Consider the following 20,635-nt stretch of genomic DNA (forward strand, 5'->3'; position numbering starts at 1 on the left):
GCAGCACCAGCGAGGCTGGGAGGGCCGTACCTGGCGGTGAAGGAAACCTGGAGGGGGACGGAGGTGGGGGGTGCGTTGACCGGTCGTGCCTCCAGCAGCCCGCTGCTTGGGGAGACCCTGAAGGCAACAGGGTCCTTGTCTGGCTCCTGCTGGCCTGCATGAGGGGAAGGGGACACGCAGGAGCACAGCCAGCTCCACGCTCGGCCCACTGCCCGCATCTCGGGGGTGCGCCTCTGCTCCTGCCCATGAATTCTCAGGTGGGCCCAGCCCTGGGGAGCCAGCCTGCAGGGACAGGGCACACAGGCCCCTTCCTGGGGGTCTCGGCCCAGCCGCACGGGGGAGGAGGGCATGGCACACCTGTCAACACGGTCCAGTAGCTCCGGGAGCCGCTCAGGTTCATCAGGCAGACCTCCCGGACGCGGCCCTGGTTCACGAAGCAGGTCCCGAAGTCCACCCAGCTGGTGGAGAGCTGCAGCTCGGGCACGGCCACAACGGCCCGCAGGGGCACCACCTTGGGGGGGGACAGAGCCTTTAACTTGGTGGGGACTAGGTGACCTTACCCACTCCCACTGGGCTCTGAGCCAGGGACACAGGGGCCCTGCCGACCCCAAGTACTGCAGCTTCTGAGGAATGCACAGGCAGCACCACAGCAGGTGGAAGGGGGCCAGCGCTGTCATCTAAAGCCGGGGGATGCTGGTGGGATTCTGGGCAGGAAAAGGGCCAGGAAGGCGCCATCTGCTCCCCTCTGACTCCCCTGCCACCCCTGCCACCCCTGCCACCCCTGCCCTGGATCCAGCTCTGTGGTTTCTGCTCCCTGGTCGGGCCGCCCTGCTGCCTTCCTCTCCCCTCTCATCTAGCCCTCTGCTCCTCTTGGGCTCTGGGCCATCTCACCTTTTCCCTTGGCCTCTCCAACTCGGACGCTCACGGGGCTGTGGTGTGGAGCTGTCACAGTCCACAGAACAAGAACGAGGCCCGTGGTGTTCTCACCTGGTGCTCACGGTCCCACACGAGCCCAAGAGGCGTCCCTCAGCTGCTCACTGTACCCACCCATCAGGCCGTTCCCTTGGCCTGGTTTCCCTTCTCTCTCCGTTAAACGGCGTGCAGGCGTCATATGCCACCTCCTCCTCCAGGAAGCCTTCCCTGATTTTGCACCCTACAGCACCCCACCTCGCTCTGAGCTCCTGAGACAGGTAAGGATGGATGACCCTCATTTCTCCACGTGCCAGGCCTCTTCCAGGGCAGGCTATTGGGGTGTGTCCTCCTCTGACCCCACCTGAACACATGAGGCAGGCCTGGGACTTACCTGAGTGGTCTGGTTGCTGTATTCCAGAAGCAGATTCTGAGTGAAGACCATCTGTTTCTCTCCACTCGCGCTCTGCTGAATGTCCACTCCAGGCAACATCTGGTCAGCCGGGAGCTTCTGATAGGAGAGCAGCTCCAGGGAGAGGGAAAAGGACACGTTCACCTGAGCGGATGTGGACAAGCCGTCACCTCAGACTGCTGGAGGTGGGCGGCAGCCTCCCCGCCCAGAGCTCCGTCCTTCCCTCCCGCGGACCCTGCCTGGTGCATTCACTCCTCACACTGTGCCCTGCTCCCTGCCCAGCACCCGTCAGTACCGGGGACAGGGCTGAGCGGCCCTCTGAGCTGAGAGGCCGGAGGAGTGGGCGGCTCCACTCGCGTGACCAGGGCTGCGGGCAGGCCTGTAGGCCCAAGTCAGGCCTGTGTCTTTGTCCTGAGGGCAGTGAGGAGCCCCTGCCGGAGGGACGTGCAGTCAGCTTTGCCTTCCTCAGGGGTCACCCTGGAGGCTGTGGGGAGGGGGCTGGGGGAGCATGAGTGGGTATCTGGGGGCTAGGATGTAACTTGGGCCCAACAGGATGGGGCTTGGGCACGTGGCTCCCAAACCCAGGTCTGTGGACCCAGCTCCACAGATTCGTCCAAGGCACCTGTTGGGAAAACGGGTTCCTGGGCCTCAGCCCAGATCTTATCATCTCTGGCAGTAGGGCCTGGGGAACTGTGTTTCTGGTGTGCCTTATATGTTTATGGAAAGATGGTGATGAAACCCTGCGTGAGGGCACACGAGAAGGGGGGTTCTGTGCCGCGTGGAGGTGCTCGCAGGACCAGGACACTGGCGGAGGGGACGAAGAGCAGGGTCTGGTGTGTCTGGGACTCGTGAGTGTCCACACTGATAGGTCTGGGCGTTCCTGCGCGTGGAGGGCCCCTGTGCGGAGGGGTTTGCCGGACGTGGTGCGTGTGATGGGGGTCCGCCCCTGAGCGCACAGCGCACGGCGGGGCCAAGCGTGTGGTTCGTGTGTGGATACCACTGTGTGTGTCTACGTCCAGACCTGGAGGGTGCTGCGCGTGCGAACGTGAGAGGAAGGTGAGCCCCAGCCCAGGTGAGTGTGCCCACTGTAGGCAGGGACCACAGAAGCTCCCACTGACCAGCATGTTCTCCTGTGGGTAGAGTACCAGCTGCTTGCCGGCTGCTGCTGTCCCCTCCTTGCACTCCTGCTTCCAGCTGGGGCTGGGAGCCCTGTGGCTGCGGCTCACCCCATCTTGAGAAACAGAGAAGGGCCTGGAGACCAGGAGCCGGAAGTAGTGTGGGATTTCCGTGGTGTTGATCAGCTTCAGGTGGTGGGTGGTCACCAGCTCACTCAGCACCTGAGCGGCCACAGAGGTCGAGGAGGGGACTCAGTTCTGCCCTCCGGAGCCCCTGACTCGGGTGGGGGGTGGCGGGCCCTGGGGGAGGGGACCTGGGCTGTCAGGCCTGTGCCCCACAGGGCGCCGCGGGAGACGTCTGAGGACCGGGTAGCTCGGGAGGGCCGGGGCTGCGGCACACTCACCCCAGCACAGCGCTGCTCGGGGATGAGGTCGCTGGCCTGGCGCCAGAACACCATGCTGCCGCTGGAGTCCAGCTCCACGCTCAGCCTGCCAGCGACAGGCACGGCTGGGCTTCTGGGGCTCAGCTGACCCTGGCCGGCCCTTCCCCGGGCTCACCCGCCAGCTTCTCCCTCCCGTCCCCATCCTCTTGCTCCCAGGACCCTGTCTGGTCCCCAGCAGTGCCGGGGAAGGCTGACCCCCACAGCGGGCCGCAGGGAGGCCAGGCAGCCCAGCCGACTCACCGCGCGGGCCTCACGTAGCCGTGAAGGTGCAGCCTCACGGGTCCCACAGCCGAGCCCTGCAGGCGGCGCCTCCTCCCCGGGAGCTCCCTCTCCACCTGCCGAGCCCAAGCCCGATCACGGGCGGTCGCTGAGCTGAGCAGGCAGCGGGCGAGCTGCCCCAGGCAGAGGCAGTGGTGGGGGCCTTCCCCAGGCCAGGAGCGCTCACCTCATCATCCAAGCTCATGGAGCCCAGGGCAGAGCCGGTACACTCCACCTTGTGCAGGACGTCGGGGCCCAGGACCACGGGTGTGAAGCAGATGCGGATGGTGCTGCTGCCCCCTGCGGGGACCACCTGGCAGACGCGCACAGCAGCCTCAGCGCCGCCTGTCCCTCCCGGCCAGGGGGACACCCCCCCCCCCCCGCCCCGAGCCCCCAGCCCCACCCCAACTCACCACCTGCTTGGGGCTGATGGAGAACAGCTGGTCAGAGGGCACCCCCTCGCGCCCCTGCAGGGTAACCGAGATGATTTCCTGGGAGGCGCTGGCACTGGAGCCGCCCTCAGCCTGTGGTCCAGGAGTCGCTGAGGCTCACGCAGGCTCGAGGCCCACTGGCCACAGCCCAGCAGCCCTCCTGCCACCCCTGCTCACAGGCTGGGCAGCTTCACGGCTGGACTTGGACACGTCGGAGGGACTTGGGGACCAGAAGGAGCTGCTGCTCTCAGGGGCCTCAGGGCGCAGGCGGTCGCTCCCAGCTTGGTCCCGCGGCGGGGAGGGTGGCCCGTAGAACACCAGCAGCTCCAGCAGCCGGTCCGCCCTGTCCTCTGGAGCGTAGGTCTCCCAGTCCAGGCGGATGTCTGGGGCAGACGTGGGGGAGACAGGCGAGGGATAAGGAAGGGGCAGACTCTTCCCTGGGCACCCCCCCTCCCCGCAGCCCCCGGAGGCTGCCGGGTCTCCCACACTCAGGGTGGAGGGGGCCTGGCTTCCCAATGTCACTTCCAGGCAATTCTTGTCTTAGGACAGTCTACAGGCTTATGCCATCGGCTCCATCAGCCCTTGCCCTCTGGATCACAAGACCAGGTTTCATGTCCAGATGCAGAAATCCGGCTCCCTGTGCTCTCCCCACACCCTCCTTTCCTTCTGGCCTATTTGCTGACCCCTGGGCCCTTCACCCCCCGTGTCCCCTGCCTTCTCCCCTCCATCCTTTAGCGCCCGCCTGCCTTCACTTCCTTCCCCAGCCAGGCGAGTCTCTGGGGGCTGCCACTGGCAACTGTCTGGCCAGGTTTCTCATCTCTCTCTTTGCCCCCATCCTTGTACCCACTGGGCAAAAACCTAACCCTGGGGGAACAGAACCGACCGTCTAGGCCCCAGTGAGCAAGTCCCCCGCATTCTAAACAACGTGCCACCCCCATAAATGTCCCCAACCTAAACTGTGCCCCCACTCTGCCCATCACTGTTTTCCTGCTCAGCCGTCCCTGCCTACCTGCACCACGACACTCTTCCCTGGTGTCCTCTGGCACTCAGTGGGTGGTCCCACCTCACCTCCCAGAAAAAAGTCCTGCCCGGAGCCCCCCCTCTGTCTGCATCTACCCCATCCCTACACCCCTCTTCTCAGGGGCCAGATGTGTCCCATCTCCCCTCTCTCCTGGCTGCTTCCCCACAGCACTTAAACGAGCTTCCCTCTGCCAGACCTTTCCAGTACCACCTCTCCTCTCCACAGCAAGCTTGGAGGACGAACAATCCATGAGCGCTTCCCCCCACTCCCAGCTCACCTCGGATTCATGGCTCGCCCCTGGGGAGTGAACACCTGGTGGAAACATGCCCACACAAGGTCCCCGAACATGTAGTCCCTAGGGTTGCTACCTGGTATCTATCTGCCTCTTTCATGCACGGAATCACTCTCACCAAGGCCACCAATGGCCTCCATACTCTCAAGTTCAGAGGACAATCTCACTTTCAGGTAAGGAGAAATGTGCATGTGATGATGAACCCCAAGGAAGCAACGGTAACCAGGAAAGTAGAAGAGAAATCCCAAATTAAAGGGAAAACAGAAGTTACAAAAAGCAAAACGAAGAAAGTAGAAAAATAACAGTGAAATAAATCATAAAGTAAGAAGAAATACATAGATTAGGTTTTCTAAAGCTCAGCTCTCGGCTGTTTACAAAGAAACACACATCAAAGTCATAAAGGGTGAAAACAGAGGGATGGGCAAGGACATACCAAGCAAATGCCAGTACGCAACCAGGGAGAGCAATGTTGCTATTCGGCAAGGTGGGATTTAAGCACTGAAGGGGCCAAAGAGGAAGGTTACAGGGTGATAAGAGGCATCATTAGTTGTCAAGTGCATCTAACAATACAGAAGCTAAAAACATACAGCAAAACTACAAACGCCAGAAGAACTTGATAAAGATATGATTAGAGTGGTCCAATACACCCCAAATGCACAGATCCAGTGGACAAAAATAAGCAAGGTCACAGAGTGGCCATTCTCTTCCACCAACAGGATGTTCCCTTGAGTCCCCGAGGAGCTTAAAAACCACAGTGCCCAGGCCCTGCCCCTAGAGACTCTGGTTCACTTGCTCTGGGGTGGCCCAGCCTCAAGGTGCTTTAAATAATCCCCGGGAGACTCTGGTTCTCAGCTGGCCCTGGCTCTTCCTGTGGCCCATACGCTCCCTCAGTCCCAGCTGGGTCACTCTCCTCCTGGCCTCAGCCTGATGGCCCTCAACACAGACCCCCAGCACTCTGGCCGCCCCCATAGTCGCACTCAGTGCACTCTACGCTGGCAGCCCATGGTCACGTCCGTCCTGCCCATCAGGCACAGCCCCTGCTGTCCTGTTGCCTCTGTATCCCCAGCCCCTTGCACAGCACCTGGCAAATAGCTCGGGGGCTGCTGGCTGAAGGGAAGAGAAAAGGTGTCCCCTACAAGGGCCTGTCCCTATGCAAAGTGAACCCGACCAGGGGAGGGCATCTGTGGCCCATGGACACTGGGAGACCCCAGGTCCTACAGGCAAGGGCAAGTCCTGTCTTCTTGGGTGGAAGTGGCTCTGACAACCCAAGACTGGCTTGGCCACTCCTGACCTTGGCCCTTGGGGGCCTCCCTCCGCCGTACCCCAGCCCACTTGGCTCCAGGTCACGGGCCATCAGCTCCCCCCACCCCAGTCTTCCCTCCCAGCCTGGCCCACCAAGCAGCAGAGCCTGAAGCAAGAGCCCCGACTTCTCTCGTGAGCATCTCACCACAGGGGCTGGAATTACTCAGGCGAAGGATCCGGGTGACTGTGTCTCCTCCAGAGACCCGGGTGCCGAACCTGGAGACAGGAGACGAAGGTCAGCAGGGCCACGGCCAGCGCACACCCCGCAGGCCAGCTCACCTGAGAGAGGAGGGCCGGGGCTGGGGCCGGGGCCGGGGCTCAGGCAGGCAGGAGGCCCCACAGCGGTCTGTCTTCAGCCCAGTGTCACCGAGCCCCAGGGCTGGAGGCCCTCCCCATGTGGTGCCTGGTGAACCATGAGCCAGGGCTGCTAACTAGTAAACCCCACCCACCCTGCAACCGCACTGACCAACCACACAGACCCCAACGCAGTTGGAGTGAGGGGTCCCGAGTCCGGCCCTGACCTCAGACCACAGTGACTACTCGCTACTCCCGTCCCCGCAAAGCCCGCGGAGATGTGCAGATCACGGCCGTGCCCCCTGAGGCCTCTCTCCTCTGGGGTAGCCCTGGCCTGGGGCTTTCGAGCTGGGTGGCACCAAGTGGCCCTGGGCCGGCGGGACAGCAACGAGTTGGCGTGGGCAGCCCAGGGTGGAGGCCAGAGGGTTTCAAGGGTTAGAGCAGGAGGCGGGCGGGGGTGAGGCAGGGATACCTGACAACAGGCTCCTTCTGGATCTGGTCAGTGGTGTAGCGGGCGGTCCTGTGGGAGCTGATGGGGCAGCCCACCACCACCATGTGCACCGGGATGACCGCTGGAGGCAGGTCTCCCACCTGCAAGCACACACCAATCATGCGTCGCTCTCGTCACCGGCTGCTACCGCATCCCCTGGCTCCCCATCCCCTCCGTGAGAGGCCCTCCCTCCTCCAGCCAGCCCAGGGTCCCCAAAGCTTGGTCGCGACTGGACGAGGACTCACTGCCCCCTGTCTGACGCTCACCCCAGACCCTCCAAAGGCTTGGCCTCCCAGCCCCGGCTTCCCTGTCCTGCCCTCCCATCTCTGCTCTCCCGCCCAGCCCTGCGACTGCACGGATCTCCCAGGCTGAGAGTCTTTGGCCTCTTATGGCCCCTTTGATTAAATGTCTTTATCTTTTAAATGGAAATAACTTTATTATTTTTCTCTGCTAATAAAAGGTGATAAATGTCTTTTTAAAATTTAAAATAGAATGTATTTCACCCATGATCCTACCCCGCCCCCCAGCATGACTCACTGTTAACATTTTAGTGTACCACTGTCTAGACAGACTTGTGTGCATAAAACACAGATATAAATGAGGAGCATTCTGCACATGCTTTGTTTTGGTAATCTCTTTTCTCTTTACAACATATGATAATTTTACTAATGAAGGTTTACAGCATCATTTAAGGGGCTGTCCGGAATCCCATGGCATGGATGTAGCCTAATGTTTTCATCCGATCTTCTCCTGACGGACAATGGATGTTTACACTGTTTCCTTTTTTCTCCCCCCTCTATTACAAACAACGCTGAGAAGAAAAGGAAGCCTGGTATGAATTTATCTGTTCCCTGTATCCATTCCTTTCCTTGGGGCAACCTTAATTGTGTGTCCCCAGCGCCCTGCAGAAGTGCCTCCGAAGGGTGCCACACATTTCCCAGCCGGCCTCGCCGTGCACGTGAGTACCTTTCCCCTGCACCTTCCCTGACAACTTTTGAACCTCGCTAATCTCACAAAGACTAGTATTTCAGTGGTTTAACTCTCACTTCTTTAGTTACCAGTGCCGGTGACATGTTTCATGTTCACTGGCCATCTCTATTTGTCATTTTTGAATTCCCTATTCAAACCCTTTGCCTATTTGGGATGCTTTTGCCCCCCTTATTGTTAGTTAAGAAACGCTTTGTATATTAAGGTGATCAACTCTTTGTCATTGGGCACAGCACAATTTAGAGCAAATATCTACTATAACTAACCCATCCAATTTACTAAATAGTTCAAGAAAATCTTCTGTGCAATAACTCAGTAGCCTAGGATTTGGGACATGTTTACTTTGTTTCCTTACTGTGCAGATGAGGCTGTCCCAGTACTCGCCCCACATGTTCGCACAGGCTGTGAGGTCAATGCCAAGCTTCTGGTGGGCCCCCAGCACACCCTGGGAGAGGTGGGGAAAGAAGGCAGCTCCTTTTCCGTGGGACAGCATGCTTTCCATAAACTCTGCAGGAGAACCAGAAACAGGGATTCAGGCCCCAGGGCAGGAAAGAGGTCCAAACCCTCAAGCGTCAGCAAAGCACTGAACCAGACAAGCCAACCTACAGCCTCTCCTTGGTCTGGCTAAACAGACCCTCCTCCTGGGAGCCTGGGGCCCAGGGTCCAGCTTCTCTCACCTCCCACAAGGGCCGAGCCTTAGCCCTCCCTTCTGAGCCATCACCCCTCCCAAATCAAAGCCAGGCCCTGTGCACAAGCCGTACGCCCTGGCAAGGGGATGGCCTCATTTAAAAGAGGGGGCGCTGTCAGGTGGAGGGCCACGGCCATCTCAGGGACCTTGCTAGAAAAGGCGCTGAGAAGTGGTCTCTGGTCAGGGTCCCCTCCTGCAGCAACTGGCCCACCTCCTTGGAAGGCCACACGAAACGCCGCTCTGGCCAGGCCTGGGCTCAGCGCCTGCCCTGGGACTCTTACCCAGCTGCTCTCGTTTGGCCAAGAGCTCCCGCATCCGAGCCATCTTCAGCAGGGCAGGAGGCATGTCGGGGCTTGACAAGACAGGACATGGAAATCACATCAAGCCATCCGGGCCCTTCCCCAGACCTGAGCCACCTCCTCTGGCAACCAGCATCCCCCCAGGTGCCCAGCGGAGGAAGGTGGCCCTGCCTGCTCCTCCCAGGGGAGAGCTGGTCAGGCCTCCTCTTCACCTCTGTCTGTGGTCTTTGCTCCTGCTGCACCCCTACAACCCAAAGCATCCCAGCTGCAGGCCACCTGCCAGCCCCAGGGATTGCCTCCCAACAAACTCAGGAGGGCTCCAGGGCAGGGACCCCGATCCCCAGGCTCTGCACCTTGGTGACCCCTGGATGCAAACCCAGCCCAGATTCCCCAACCCTTGTCCAGCCTTCTGCAACAGGCCATTTCCACTCTTTCCTGCTGACATCTGTCCTGCACTGAACACACGCTTTCTGCAATGGGCAAGTTAATGGCTCAGGAGCTGTTCCTGGTGCCCTGCAACACCAGCAGTCGGTGGTTCTGAAGCTCCCGCCACCACTCCCCCACTCCCACCCCCGCCCGAGGAGCTTTGGTGGCAAGGCGTCTGCAGCGGGGTGCTGGTAAACTTAGCCAACCTCTCGGTGTAAATACTTTCACTGCAGTTGATTCCGAGCTACAGCTTTGCAGCGTGCCTCGCTGTATCTCTGCCCACAGTTCCCTCCACCTACAATAACCTCTCCCTTGTCCGCGGGCCCCAGTACCACCTGGCCTGTCTGAAGCCCTCCACCTCAGTGGGCCACATCCTCCCCAGAAACAGCCTCTGAAAGAAACCAGACTTACCGGCTGGGTTTTTGGCGCAGGCTGTTTGCAGGGCTCCCAAAATACTCAAACTTGAGGGTAAAAGGGGTCTGTATCGGGGAACAGTTGGTCAGGATGAGCTGGCGAGTCACGCGGGTCCGCAGCGGCACTGCTGAGCCGAAGTCCAGGTGGAGCCTCTCCGGGTGGCCTGGCCACAGCTCTGTGCTGGCAACATCGCCCCGAGCCCGTGAGCGCCAGGTTACACGCCACCCTCGGCCCTGCCCAGCGAGCCACCTGGGGCTGGGGGCGCCAGACACACCCGGAAGCCAGGCTGCATCCTCCAAGCCCTCGTTAAGCTGCCACCCCACAGACACACCCGCCTCGCCCACCCATGATGCCAAGAGAGGCCGCAAACCCCCCAGGCTCTCCCTGGCCGGGGGCACACTGGCCTGTCTCCCAGTTGCCGGGCCTCGCGTGGGAAAGCCCAAGGTACCCACAGCCCCGTCCCCTGCCATCTCCTCCCCGCCTGAACACCATGCCTCCGGTGTGTGGGGAAAGACCACAGAGAAGGCGGTGATGGGGTGGATGGGGCTGTCCCCAGAGAGTTTGTGAGGGGCCTTTTCCCAGCCGCGGGAATCACGGGGAGGAGGCTGGTACCACCTCAAGGCCGGTCCTTTGAGCGGCTGCCTCAGCCCCCAGGTCCCGGGCCTGCCCTGGGCTCACCTGCTGTCACCGTCCTCTGCAGAGATGGCGATGGCCACCTGCAGTCCCCGGGGTTTCCCGGAAATGCCCAGAACCAGTGGCTCCTTCATGCCCGACACGTTACAAGGGAGGGCCAGGTCCATCAACTCTTCCTATGAGGAAGCCCACCGGGAGTGCATCACTCAGGTAAAGCCCAGGGCTTGGCCTCAGCAGAGGGGCCTCAGATGGGCTCCCGCAGCACAGGAGGGTGCTTGGGGGGGGCGCTCAACCCAAAGGTCTTGTCCAGGCTCATCTCTGTGGAAGGGCTCCCAGACCCTCCAGTGGGCCACTATGCCCAGACCCGGCCTGTCAGCCCACCCCTGCACCCCCGGAGGCCTGGCCCCTTCCTCAGGGCTCCTGGCTGTGAGTCGGCTCCAAATATCTGGGCAGGCCCACGTGAAGGAGACCCCTCCAAGCGGACCTCTGGAGAAGCCGCACATTTATCCTGATGAAGCTGCTACCATAGAAATCAAGCCCTTCCTGCGTGAGGTCTGCTCTGTGCCAGGCCTGGGCCCGGCCGTCACCCTCGAGCTCAGGCTCAGCTGTGTAAGAAAGCCCACCGTCCACATGTTCGCCAGAGAGGACTGGGACCTGGGGCTGCTAGACCCTGCGAGGAAGAAGTTTCTTTCCCCACAAGAACCACAAACGGAGAGCCGGCAACCACCCAGTACTGAGCACATTCAGCCCAATGGCCTTCCTGTGGGCTGCACCCAGGAGAAGCTGTGTCCTTCTTGGGAGGAACCTGGGTGCCGCTCAGACTCCCCTGCAGCACCCAGCACAGGGCCCGCCGTGGGCAGCAGCTCTGCTCAGCATCCCCGGGCAGCTGGAAAGCTGGGCCCACCTGTGCCAAAGAGAATGGCCTGGCGAGGGCTAATGGTGGTGCCCAAGGGTGTCAGGGCACATCCAGGCCCTGTGTCCCTAGACAGCAGGCCCAGTGGGAATGGGGACCCCAGACCCAAATGCAAGAAGTCTCTTCCCCACTGACACAGCCCAGGAGAGGGGTCTGGGGTAGACCTCCTGGCCGGGACAGACGCAGGCAGCCGGGGGACCTTCCTGGGCACGCAGGCCCCTGAGCCCTCACTCACCTGGGTATGAGCAGTCAACTCTAGGCTGAGCTGGCGCTCCTCACTGGGGCCCAGCGTGCCACGCCTGGGGGAGACTTTTGCTGTGCAGAAGCTTGCTTGGAGCCCCAGGAGCTGGCAGACACATGGGTGGGTCACGTGCTGGGCTTCCAGGATGGACCCGGGGTCCAGACAGAGGGCTCAGCACCGCCGCATACACTGGGGAGGCTGGTGGACTGGGGGCCCCCAGCGAGACCAGCAGGGTGGGGTGCTCCTGGGTGGGGATAAACCACAGGTCCCTCTCCTCTCCCACCACAGGTGGACCTCATCCCGGACTAAATAAGCCACGCTGGGAGGCCCAGGGTGATAGGAAACAGGGACGTGGCCCCGTCTGCCGTGGCACCTGGGGCAGGCGGCAGAGTCAGCGCCAGGGGCAGTAATCTGTTCTGGGAGGTGTCTGGGGGGCAATGTCCCCCTCCACACAGGCCTCTGGGGCTGAGGGTTGCAGGCCTAGGGCCCGACAGCGTGGGCTCACCCACCTTGCCCCAGTGGAACTGGGTGGGCAGGAGCGTGCCACTGATGAGTGTGACAGGCGTCTCGGTGGGCACGCCCACGTAGAGGTTGGTGACCTCCACCTGGCTGCTCTGCAGGTACACGTAGGGCTCCTGCACCTCGGCATACACAGGCAGGTGGCTGGAACACAAGGAAATAAAAGGCATACTTGACAGAAAGGAAGAATTAAAACTCCTCCCTATGTGCAGATGACATGATGGTCTACGTAGAAAATCCCAAGGAATCTATTTTTTTTTTTAATCTTAGAACTAATGAGCGAGTCAGCAAAGTGACAGGGTAAAAGTCAACACATAAAAAGCAATCACTTTTTTTTTTTTTGGCTGTGCCAGGCAGCTTGTGGGATTTTTAGTTCCCTGACCAGGGATCAAACCCGGGCCCTCGGCAGTAAAGCACAGAGTCTTAACCACTGGACCGCCAGGGAACTCCAAAATCAATCACATTTTTACAGGCTAACAAAGAACATGTAGAAACAGAAGTTAAGGGGCTTCCCTGGTGGCGCAGTGGTTGAGAATCTGGCAGGAGACATGGGTTCGAGCCCTGGTCTGGGAAGATCCCATATGCCACGGAGCAGCTGGGCCCGTGAGCCACAACTACTGAGCCTGCGCGTCTGGAGCCTGTGCCCCGCAACGGGAGGGGCCGCGATAGTGAAAGGCCCGCGCACCGCGATAGTGAAAGGCCCGCGCACCGCGATGAAGAGCGGTCCCCGCGCCGCGATGAAGAGTGGCCCCCACTTGCCGCAACTAGAGAAAGCCCTCGCACGAACCGAAGACCCAACACAGCCAAAAATAAATAAATAAATAAAATAAATAAAGTAGCTATTAAAAAAAAAAAAAAAAAAAAAGAAACAGAAGTTAAAAATATAATACCATTTATAATTGCTCAAAAAATTGAAATACTTTGGTAAATATCTAATAAAACACATATAGAATTTGTGTGCTGAAAACTACAAAAACACCAATGAAAGAAATCGAAGATGACTATAAATAGAGAGGCATAAATCATGTTCATGGATTAAAAGACTCAACATAGATGTCAATTCTCCCCAGATTGATCTATTAAGTTTAACACAACTCTTATCAAACTCCTAGCCAGGATTTTTATAGATATAGACAAGCTTATTGCAACATTTATATAGAAAGATAAAGGACACAGACTAAAACAATTTTTACGAAGAATAAAGTGGGAAATTACTGGATGTTAAGACTTACTATACAGCTACAGCAATCAAGATAGTGTGTTACTGGTGGAGGGATGTATACAACAGATCAATGGAACAATGTAGAAAACCTAGAAATAGACCCACACAAATATGTCTGAGGGTATTTTTTTTCTTATATAAGGAATGGAGATAACATGCATTTTGCTTTTAACTTTTTATCTTGAAATAACTGTAGATTCACATGCAGCTGTAACAAAAAAAAAAAATACAAAGGGATCCAGTACACTCTTCACCCAATTTCCCAATAGTAACATCTTGCCTAACTACAGCACAATGTCACAAGCAGGAGACCAAGACGGATACAATCCAGCAGTCTTATTCAGACCCCATCAGGTTTACATGGACTTGTTTGTGTGTATTTACTTCTATGCAATTTTATCACAGGCAGATACGCATGACACCACCACAGTCAAGACACAGAACGGTCCCATTACAAGGATGTCTCATGCTATCTTCTTTTTTTTTTAACCTCTTCCCCGCCCCCATTTTTTTGGGGGGGGGCCATAAATTTCTGAGCGCTGTTCACTTTGTTCAATAATTAAGGATTTTTCCAAAAGACAAAAAAACTTTTACCATCTTGGCCAGCTTGGCAATCTTCAAGAATACCAAGGAAGAAAAGACTTGTCCCCATAAAGAGCTGTAAAATATATTTGAAAATGAGGTTTAATTGCAGTTATCACGCTATCTTTTTATAGCCACAGAACGAGACTGAGATAGGTCATAGATTCAAAAGCCAAACAAAAGGTAGAGATTGGCAAAATGCATTAAAAAAAAATGATCCCACTGTATACTGTCTACAAGAGACACCTTAGATTCAAAGACACAAATACGCTGAAAGTAAAAGGATGGAAAAATATACTGCAAACAGTACCCAAAAGAGAGCTATAGTAGCTATTTTAATGTGAGATGAAATACACTTTAGGACAAAAATTGTTACTAGAGACAAAGAAGGGTATTTTATAATTATAAATTATAATTATAAATACAATCAATCCATCAGGAAGACATTACAATTATAAATACACATGTCTAACAACAGTGTTCCAAAATACTTGAAGCAAAAAACGACAGGATTGAAGGGAGAAACTGACAATTCAAAAATAATGATTAGAGATTTCAATACCTCATTTTAAATAGTGGACAGAACAACTAAGCAGAAGATGAACAGGAAATAGAAGACTTAACACTATAAACCAACCAGACCTCTATACAACACTCTATCCAACAACAGCAAAATGTTTCTTATGTGTACATGGAATATTCTCTAGAACAGACCATAAGATAGCTCATACAACAAGCCTCAGATTTAAAAGGCTGAAATTATACAAAGTATGTTCTCCGACAAGAGAATCAAGTTAAAAATCAACAACAGAAAATAATTTGGGAAACAAAAATATGTGTAAATTAAACAACACACTCCTAAATAAACAATAGGTCAAATAAGAAATAAAATTTTCGGTTTAATATGCAAAAATTAGTGAAAAACACCACATTAATTTAAAAAAGGACAAAAATGGCATGATTATTTCAAAAGACGCAGAAAAAACATTCAATGAAATCTAACGTTCTTTCATGAGAAAAACAATCAGCAAACTAGGAATAGAAGGGAACTTCCACAACCTGATAAAGGACATCTACAAAAAGCCTACAGCTAATATCATACTTAAAGGTGAAAGACAATGTTTTCCTTTTAAGATCGGGAACAAGGCAAGGACGTCCACCCTTGCCACTTTCATTCAACACTGTACTGGAGTATTATTAGGTCCATTAGGCAGGAAATAGAAAGGAAAGGCACCCAGATTGGAAAGGAAGATGTAGGGACTTCCCTCGCAGCTCAGTGGTTAAGAATCTGCCTGCCAATGCAGGGGACACGGGTTCGAGCCCTGGTCCGGGAAGATCCCACATGCCACAGAGCAACTAAGCCTGTGCACCACAACTACTGAGCCTGCGCTCTACAGTCTGCGAGCCACAACTGCTGAGCCTGCACACCACAAGTACTGAAGCCCATGTGCCCTAGAGCCCATGCTCCACAACAAGAGAAGCCATCGCAAAGAGAAGCCCATGCACGGCAACGAAGAGTAGCCCCCGCTCGCCACAACTAGAGAAAGCCCGTGCACAGCAACGAAGACCCAACACGGCCAAAAATAAATAAATAAATAAATAAAAATTTAAAAGAAAAAAAAAAGGAAAGGAAGATGTAAAATTATCTCTAAATGCAGACGACATGATCTTCTATTTAGAAAACTATTAGAAGTAATGTGTTCAGCAAGGTTGTAGGATACAAGGTCAATATACAAAAAACTATTTGTATTTCTACACACTAACAATGAATAATAATAAAATGTGATTAAGAAAAGTCCATTTCTAAAAGCATCAAAAATGATACAATACTTAGGAATAACTTTAACAAAAAAAGCACAAGACTCGTACACTGAAAACCTCACTGAAAGAAATGAAAAGACCTAAATAAATGGAAAGACATTTCATGTTCAAGAATGGGAAGACTTAATATTGTCAGGATGGCAATACTCCCCAAACTGATCGGCAGATTCAATACACTCCCTATTAAAATCCCAGCTGGCTCTTTGCAGAATTTGATAAACTGGTCCTAAAATTCATACAGAAATTCAAAGAACCCAGAGTAGCCAAAACAATCTTGAGAAAGAAAAACAAAGTTGGAGAATTCATACTTCCTGATTTCAAAACTTACTATAAAGCCACATTAATCAAAACAATGTTGATATGGCATAAGAACAGACCTATAGATCAATGGAACAGAACTGACAGCCCATAAATAATCCCTCATGTTTACAGTCAACTGATTTTTCACAAAGGGTGCCAAGACAATTCAATGGATAAAGAAAAGTCTTTTTAAGAAACAGTACTGGGCTTCCCTGGTGGCGCAGTGGTTGAGAATCTGCCTGCTAGTGCAGGGGACACGGGTTCGAGCCCTGGTCTGGGAAGATCCCACATGCCGCAGAGCAGCTGGGCCCGTGAGCCACAACTACTGAGCCTGCGCGTCTGGAGCCTGTGCCCCGCAACGGGAGGGGCCGCGATAGTGAAAGGCCCGCGCACCGCGATGAAGAGCGGTCCCCGCACCGCGATGAAGAGTGGCCCCCACTTGCCGTAACTAGAGAAAGCCCTCACACGAACTGAAGACCCAACACAGCCAATAAATAAATAAATAAATAAATAAATAAATAAAAAAGAGGAAATATTTAAAAAAAAAAAAAAAAAAAGAAACAGTACTGAGACAACTGATTATCTAGTTGGAAAAGAATGAACTTGGATTCTTTTCTCTCCCCATACACAAAAGCTAACTCAAAACGTATCAGAGACCTAAGAATAAGTACTAAAACTGTACAACTCTCAGAAGAAAACATGTGAGTAAATATTTGGGACATTAGGCAATGGTTTCTTAGATTTAACACCAAAAGCACAAGCAACAAAAGAGAAAAATACATAAATTGGAATTCACCAAAATTTAAAACTTTTGTGCTTCAAAGTATACATACCATCAAGAAAGTGAAAAGACAATTCTCAGAATGGGAGAAAATATTTGAAAATCATATACCTAATAATAGACATGTATCTAGAATATACATAAAGAACAACACTTCCACCTCAAAAAAAAAAAAAAAGGAACACTTGCACCTCAATAATAAAAAGACAAATAACCTTATTTTTTTTAAATGGGCACAGAATTCAAGAGATAGTTCTCCAAAGAGGATCTATAGATAACCAATAAGCATATGAAAGATGCTAAACATCATTTGCCATCAGGAAAATTCAAATCAAATCCTCAGTGAAATATCACTTCACACACACCAGAATGAGTACCATTGAAGGATAGACTAACAAGTGTTGTTGAGGAAGAGAAGAAATAGGAGAGCAGGGTGGAGAAGGATGGAGAGTGGGTCCCGACTGGCAACTATTATATTTGCCCCATATATCATTATTATAATAAGATACACTATGTTAACATTATGCATAATTTGTGAAAATTTTTAAATAAAGAATAAAGTAAATATAATGCTATTCCAATGAGAAAAAAATTAAAAGAAAGGATGTAATCAGATTAACTGATAAAACAGAGAACAAAACTATTACTTAAGACCCCTGGAGAAGGCCAAGCAGAGATTCCGTTAACAGTGGAATGAGAGGCATCACAAGGCAGGGTGGGCTGTGGGGAAAGAGCAGGGGAGGTAACTAAAGGAGCGCTGGGAGATTAGCATGGCGGGTTCAGCTATACTGGCTCCCAGAGCTCAGGCATCACACAGAAGACTGGTAAATCCTGCAGCAGGATTTACCCCACCTGCAGTGAAGAATGTTGGCGTGGCCCTGGAGAGAGGTCACAGCAGATCCTGCAGGAACACTGGGCTTCTCAACTGTCTCCGAGGGAAAAACGACCAAAAAAGATCCTATTTATGAAGGAAGGAAGGGACTGATTCGTGTAGGTGGCCAGTGTGGGTTTCCTCGACTGCTTGTCTTGGGCTGTTTTCCCCAAAGGCCCCTTCCCTTTACGGGATTCAGGAAGCTGTCTGCTCTGAGGGTACTCACACACACTCACACACACTCAGTCCTGGGAGGAGGACTCCATCCACACCTGCACCCACATACTCAGAGGAAACTGACACCACTGGCTCCTTATGCAAATCAACTTCCTCCTTCAGAACAGGAATGGGCAGCCAAGGATTATTAGATGTAGAAAGAAACCCAAAAAGTGAAGAAAGATTCCAAACCAGAATCTGAGGAAACTAAAATTAGTTTCCTCGGGGTAATCTGAGAGGCTGTTACATCCATAAGACAATAACAGATGACTATAGAAAAGGAACAATTCATAAAAAAAAAAAGCTTGAAATTGAAAAGCATGATTGCCAAAACAAGGGTATCCACCAGAGACTGAATTAGTGACCTGCAGGGCCAAGGGCATATCCCTGAGCGAGGAGAAAAACCCCAAGAGATGGAAAATATGAGGAAAATGGTTAAACTCATGCAGTATAGATCCAGCAGGTTTGTGGTAGACTGTGGTAGCTATTGTTTTTACTGTCCAGCAAGCTTTCCCACCTGCCTCTTCTGGAGCTGGATCCTTGCCCCCTGCCACGGGGAGGTAGGGCCTGTGAGGGGAGGTGACCAAAGAGATCCATTCAGAGTGTCTCTCTGGAGAAAGCAGATTTCATTTTTCACAGAGGTTATTAAGCTGGGAGTGCGTGAGCCTGGAGCTCCAAGTGGCCCCCTTCCCTGGGGCATTGTGGCCAAGGGCCCCTGCCAATAGGGGAGAGAAAGGCCAACAAGGAGAGAGAAGCAGAGTTGAAGGATGGGGTGGGTGCAGGAGAGGGAAGGAGGGTGGACAATGAGAGAGCAGTAGAAGACCAGACAAAGGAAGAGGCTGGAGCCCTGGATTCAGTAGGGCAGGAATGCCCAGGTACATGAGCCAATGGTTCCCCTTTTTTGCCTAAGTTGATGTGTTTCCCTCACTTGCAACTGTAAACATTCTGATTAATACAAGGTCCTTTAAGAAGAAAGAATAGAGATAAGAAAGGAAATAAGCAGAGACTGAATAAAATGCATTCATTCTGCCTGAGGAGAAGACAGACTTAACCTTCTTATTTAAGGACCATGAAGAACCAAGCAATTACCGGTGGGTTTGAAAAGACTCATACTTAGACCCATAATGTTAGCTGTAGAAAAGCACATTTGAATGAGACATTGCTGGTACTTTCCCCCCTGTTGCTGGTCCAAGTACCAAAAGTCTGAGAATGTCTGTCACTGTGAGAGTCTGGGGTGATGGGCATCTCATACCCTGGAGGTTGAAGTATAAAATGGCACTTTCTCTTTGGAGGATAATTCAAGTATTCATGAAGATTTAAAGTGAGCAGTTAAAGTTTTTATAACAAAATACAAAATACATGCAGAAATGACTACAAAACAAATATACAGTTTAAATATCTATACAGTTTAAAGAATAATAATAAAAAGAACATCTGTGTACCACCCCCGCCTAGCTTAAGAAACAAAATGTTACCACCAGTCAACTTAAGAAAATGAATATTATGCTTCAAAATAGTTTGAGAAGGGTGGGGGGGCAGAAATGGATGAGGCATGTGGATGAAGCAGTATTTGCCGTGATTTGATAATCACTGAAAGTAGATGATGGATACACAGGGGTTCATTATACTATACTATTTTTATATACGTAAGAAATTTTCCATGAGAAAGGAAGGAAGGAAAGGAGGGAGTGAGGGAGGGAATATCACTAATAACCTTCGAAATCTCCAGTGTGTTCCTCCCAGAATACAATGGTATTCGCTCATTTAAAAATGCCATGTATACACTCAACTAATATTTGACAAGAGAGCCAAGAATACCCTAAACAGGGACTTCCCTGGTGGCACAGTGGTTAAGAATCTGCCTGCCAATGCAGGGGACATGGGTTCGAGCCCTGGTCAGGGAAGATCCCACATGCTACGGCGCAACTAAGCCTGTGCGCCACAACCACTGAGCCTGTGCTCTAGAGCCTGTGAGCCACAACTACTGAGCCCATGTGCCTAGAGCCAGTGCTCTGCAACAAGAGAAATCACTGCAATGAGAAGCCCATGCACTGCAACGAAGAGTAGCCGCCGCTCGCCACAACTAGAGAAAGCCTGCGCGCAGCAATGAAGACCCAACGCAGCCAAAAATAAATAAGTAAATAAATAGATAGGTAGATAAATAAATAAATAGATAGATAAATAAATTTATTAAAAAATTTAAAAAAAAGAATACCCTAAACAGACATTTCTCCAAAGAAGACATACAGATGGCCAATGGGCACATGAAAAGATGCTCAACATCACTAATTATTAGAGAAATGCTAATCAGAACTACAATGAGGTATCACCTCATATCAGTCAGAATGATCGTCATCAAAAAGTCTAAAAATAATAAATGCTAGAGAGGTTGTGGAGAAGAGGGAACCTTCCTACACTGTTGGTGGGAATGTAAATTGGTTCAACAGTTTTGGAGAACTGTATAGAGGTTCCTTCAAAAACTAAAAACAGCATTAAAATATGATCCTACAATCTCATTCCTGGGCATATATCCAGAGAAAAATCATAATTCAAAAAGATACATGCACCCTGATGTTCACTGCAGCACTATTTACAATAGCCAAGTCATGGAAGCAACCAAAATGTACATCAACAGATAAATGGATAAAGAAGATGTGGTACACATAGACAATGGAATAATACTCAGCCATTAAAAAAATGAATGAAATAATGCCATTTGCAGCAACATGAATGGCCCTAGAGATTTCTTTTTTCT

General features: G+C 52.5%; 1 protein-coding gene across 3 annotated transcripts in view; it reads right to left on the reverse strand.

The window, feature by feature from the left end:
- DLEC1 (DLEC1 cilia and flagella associated protein) overlaps window positions 1–20,635 on the reverse strand; it is a 113,754-nt gene that overhangs the window by 2,762 nt on the left and 90,357 nt on the right. For 2 of the 3 annotated variants that reach the window (XM_057555820.1, XM_057555821.1), the window contains exons 20-36: window positions 12,078–12,231; window positions 11,563–11,673; window positions 10,460–10,590; window positions 9,779–9,961; window positions 8,924–8,994; window positions 8,310–8,461; window positions 6,950–7,068; window positions 6,329–6,399; window positions 3,746–3,951; window positions 3,551–3,661; window positions 3,325–3,450; window positions 3,120–3,214; window positions 2,841–2,925; window positions 2,440–2,658; window positions 1,304–1,465; window positions 358–511; window positions 31–117 (exon numbers count right to left, since the gene is read on the reverse strand). In XM_057555820.1, the coding sequence (XP_057411803.1) occupies window positions 31–117; window positions 358–511; window positions 1,304–1,465; window positions 2,440–2,658; window positions 2,841–2,925; window positions 3,120–3,214; window positions 3,325–3,450; window positions 3,551–3,661; window positions 3,746–3,951; window positions 6,329–6,399; window positions 6,950–7,068; window positions 8,310–8,461; window positions 8,924–8,994; window positions 9,779–9,961; window positions 10,460–10,590; window positions 11,563–11,673; window positions 12,078–12,231 (2,237 nt within the window). Of the gene's footprint in view, window positions 1–30; window positions 155–357; window positions 512–1,303; window positions 1,466–2,439; window positions 2,659–2,840; window positions 2,926–3,119; window positions 3,215–3,324; window positions 3,451–3,550; window positions 3,662–3,745; window positions 3,952–6,328; window positions 6,400–6,949; window positions 7,069–8,309; window positions 8,462–8,923; window positions 8,995–9,778; window positions 9,962–10,459; window positions 10,591–11,562; window positions 11,674–12,077; window positions 12,232–20,635 lie in introns of all 3 variants that reach the window. The other variant, XM_057555819.1, reaches the window with a different exon arrangement.

The sequence above is a fragment of the Balaenoptera acutorostrata genome, chromosome 10 (genome assembly GCF_949987535.1).
Source record: "Balaenoptera acutorostrata chromosome 10, mBalAcu1.1, whole genome shotgun sequence".
Lineage (NCBI taxonomy): Eukaryota > Metazoa > Chordata > Mammalia > Artiodactyla > Balaenopteridae > Balaenoptera > Balaenoptera acutorostrata.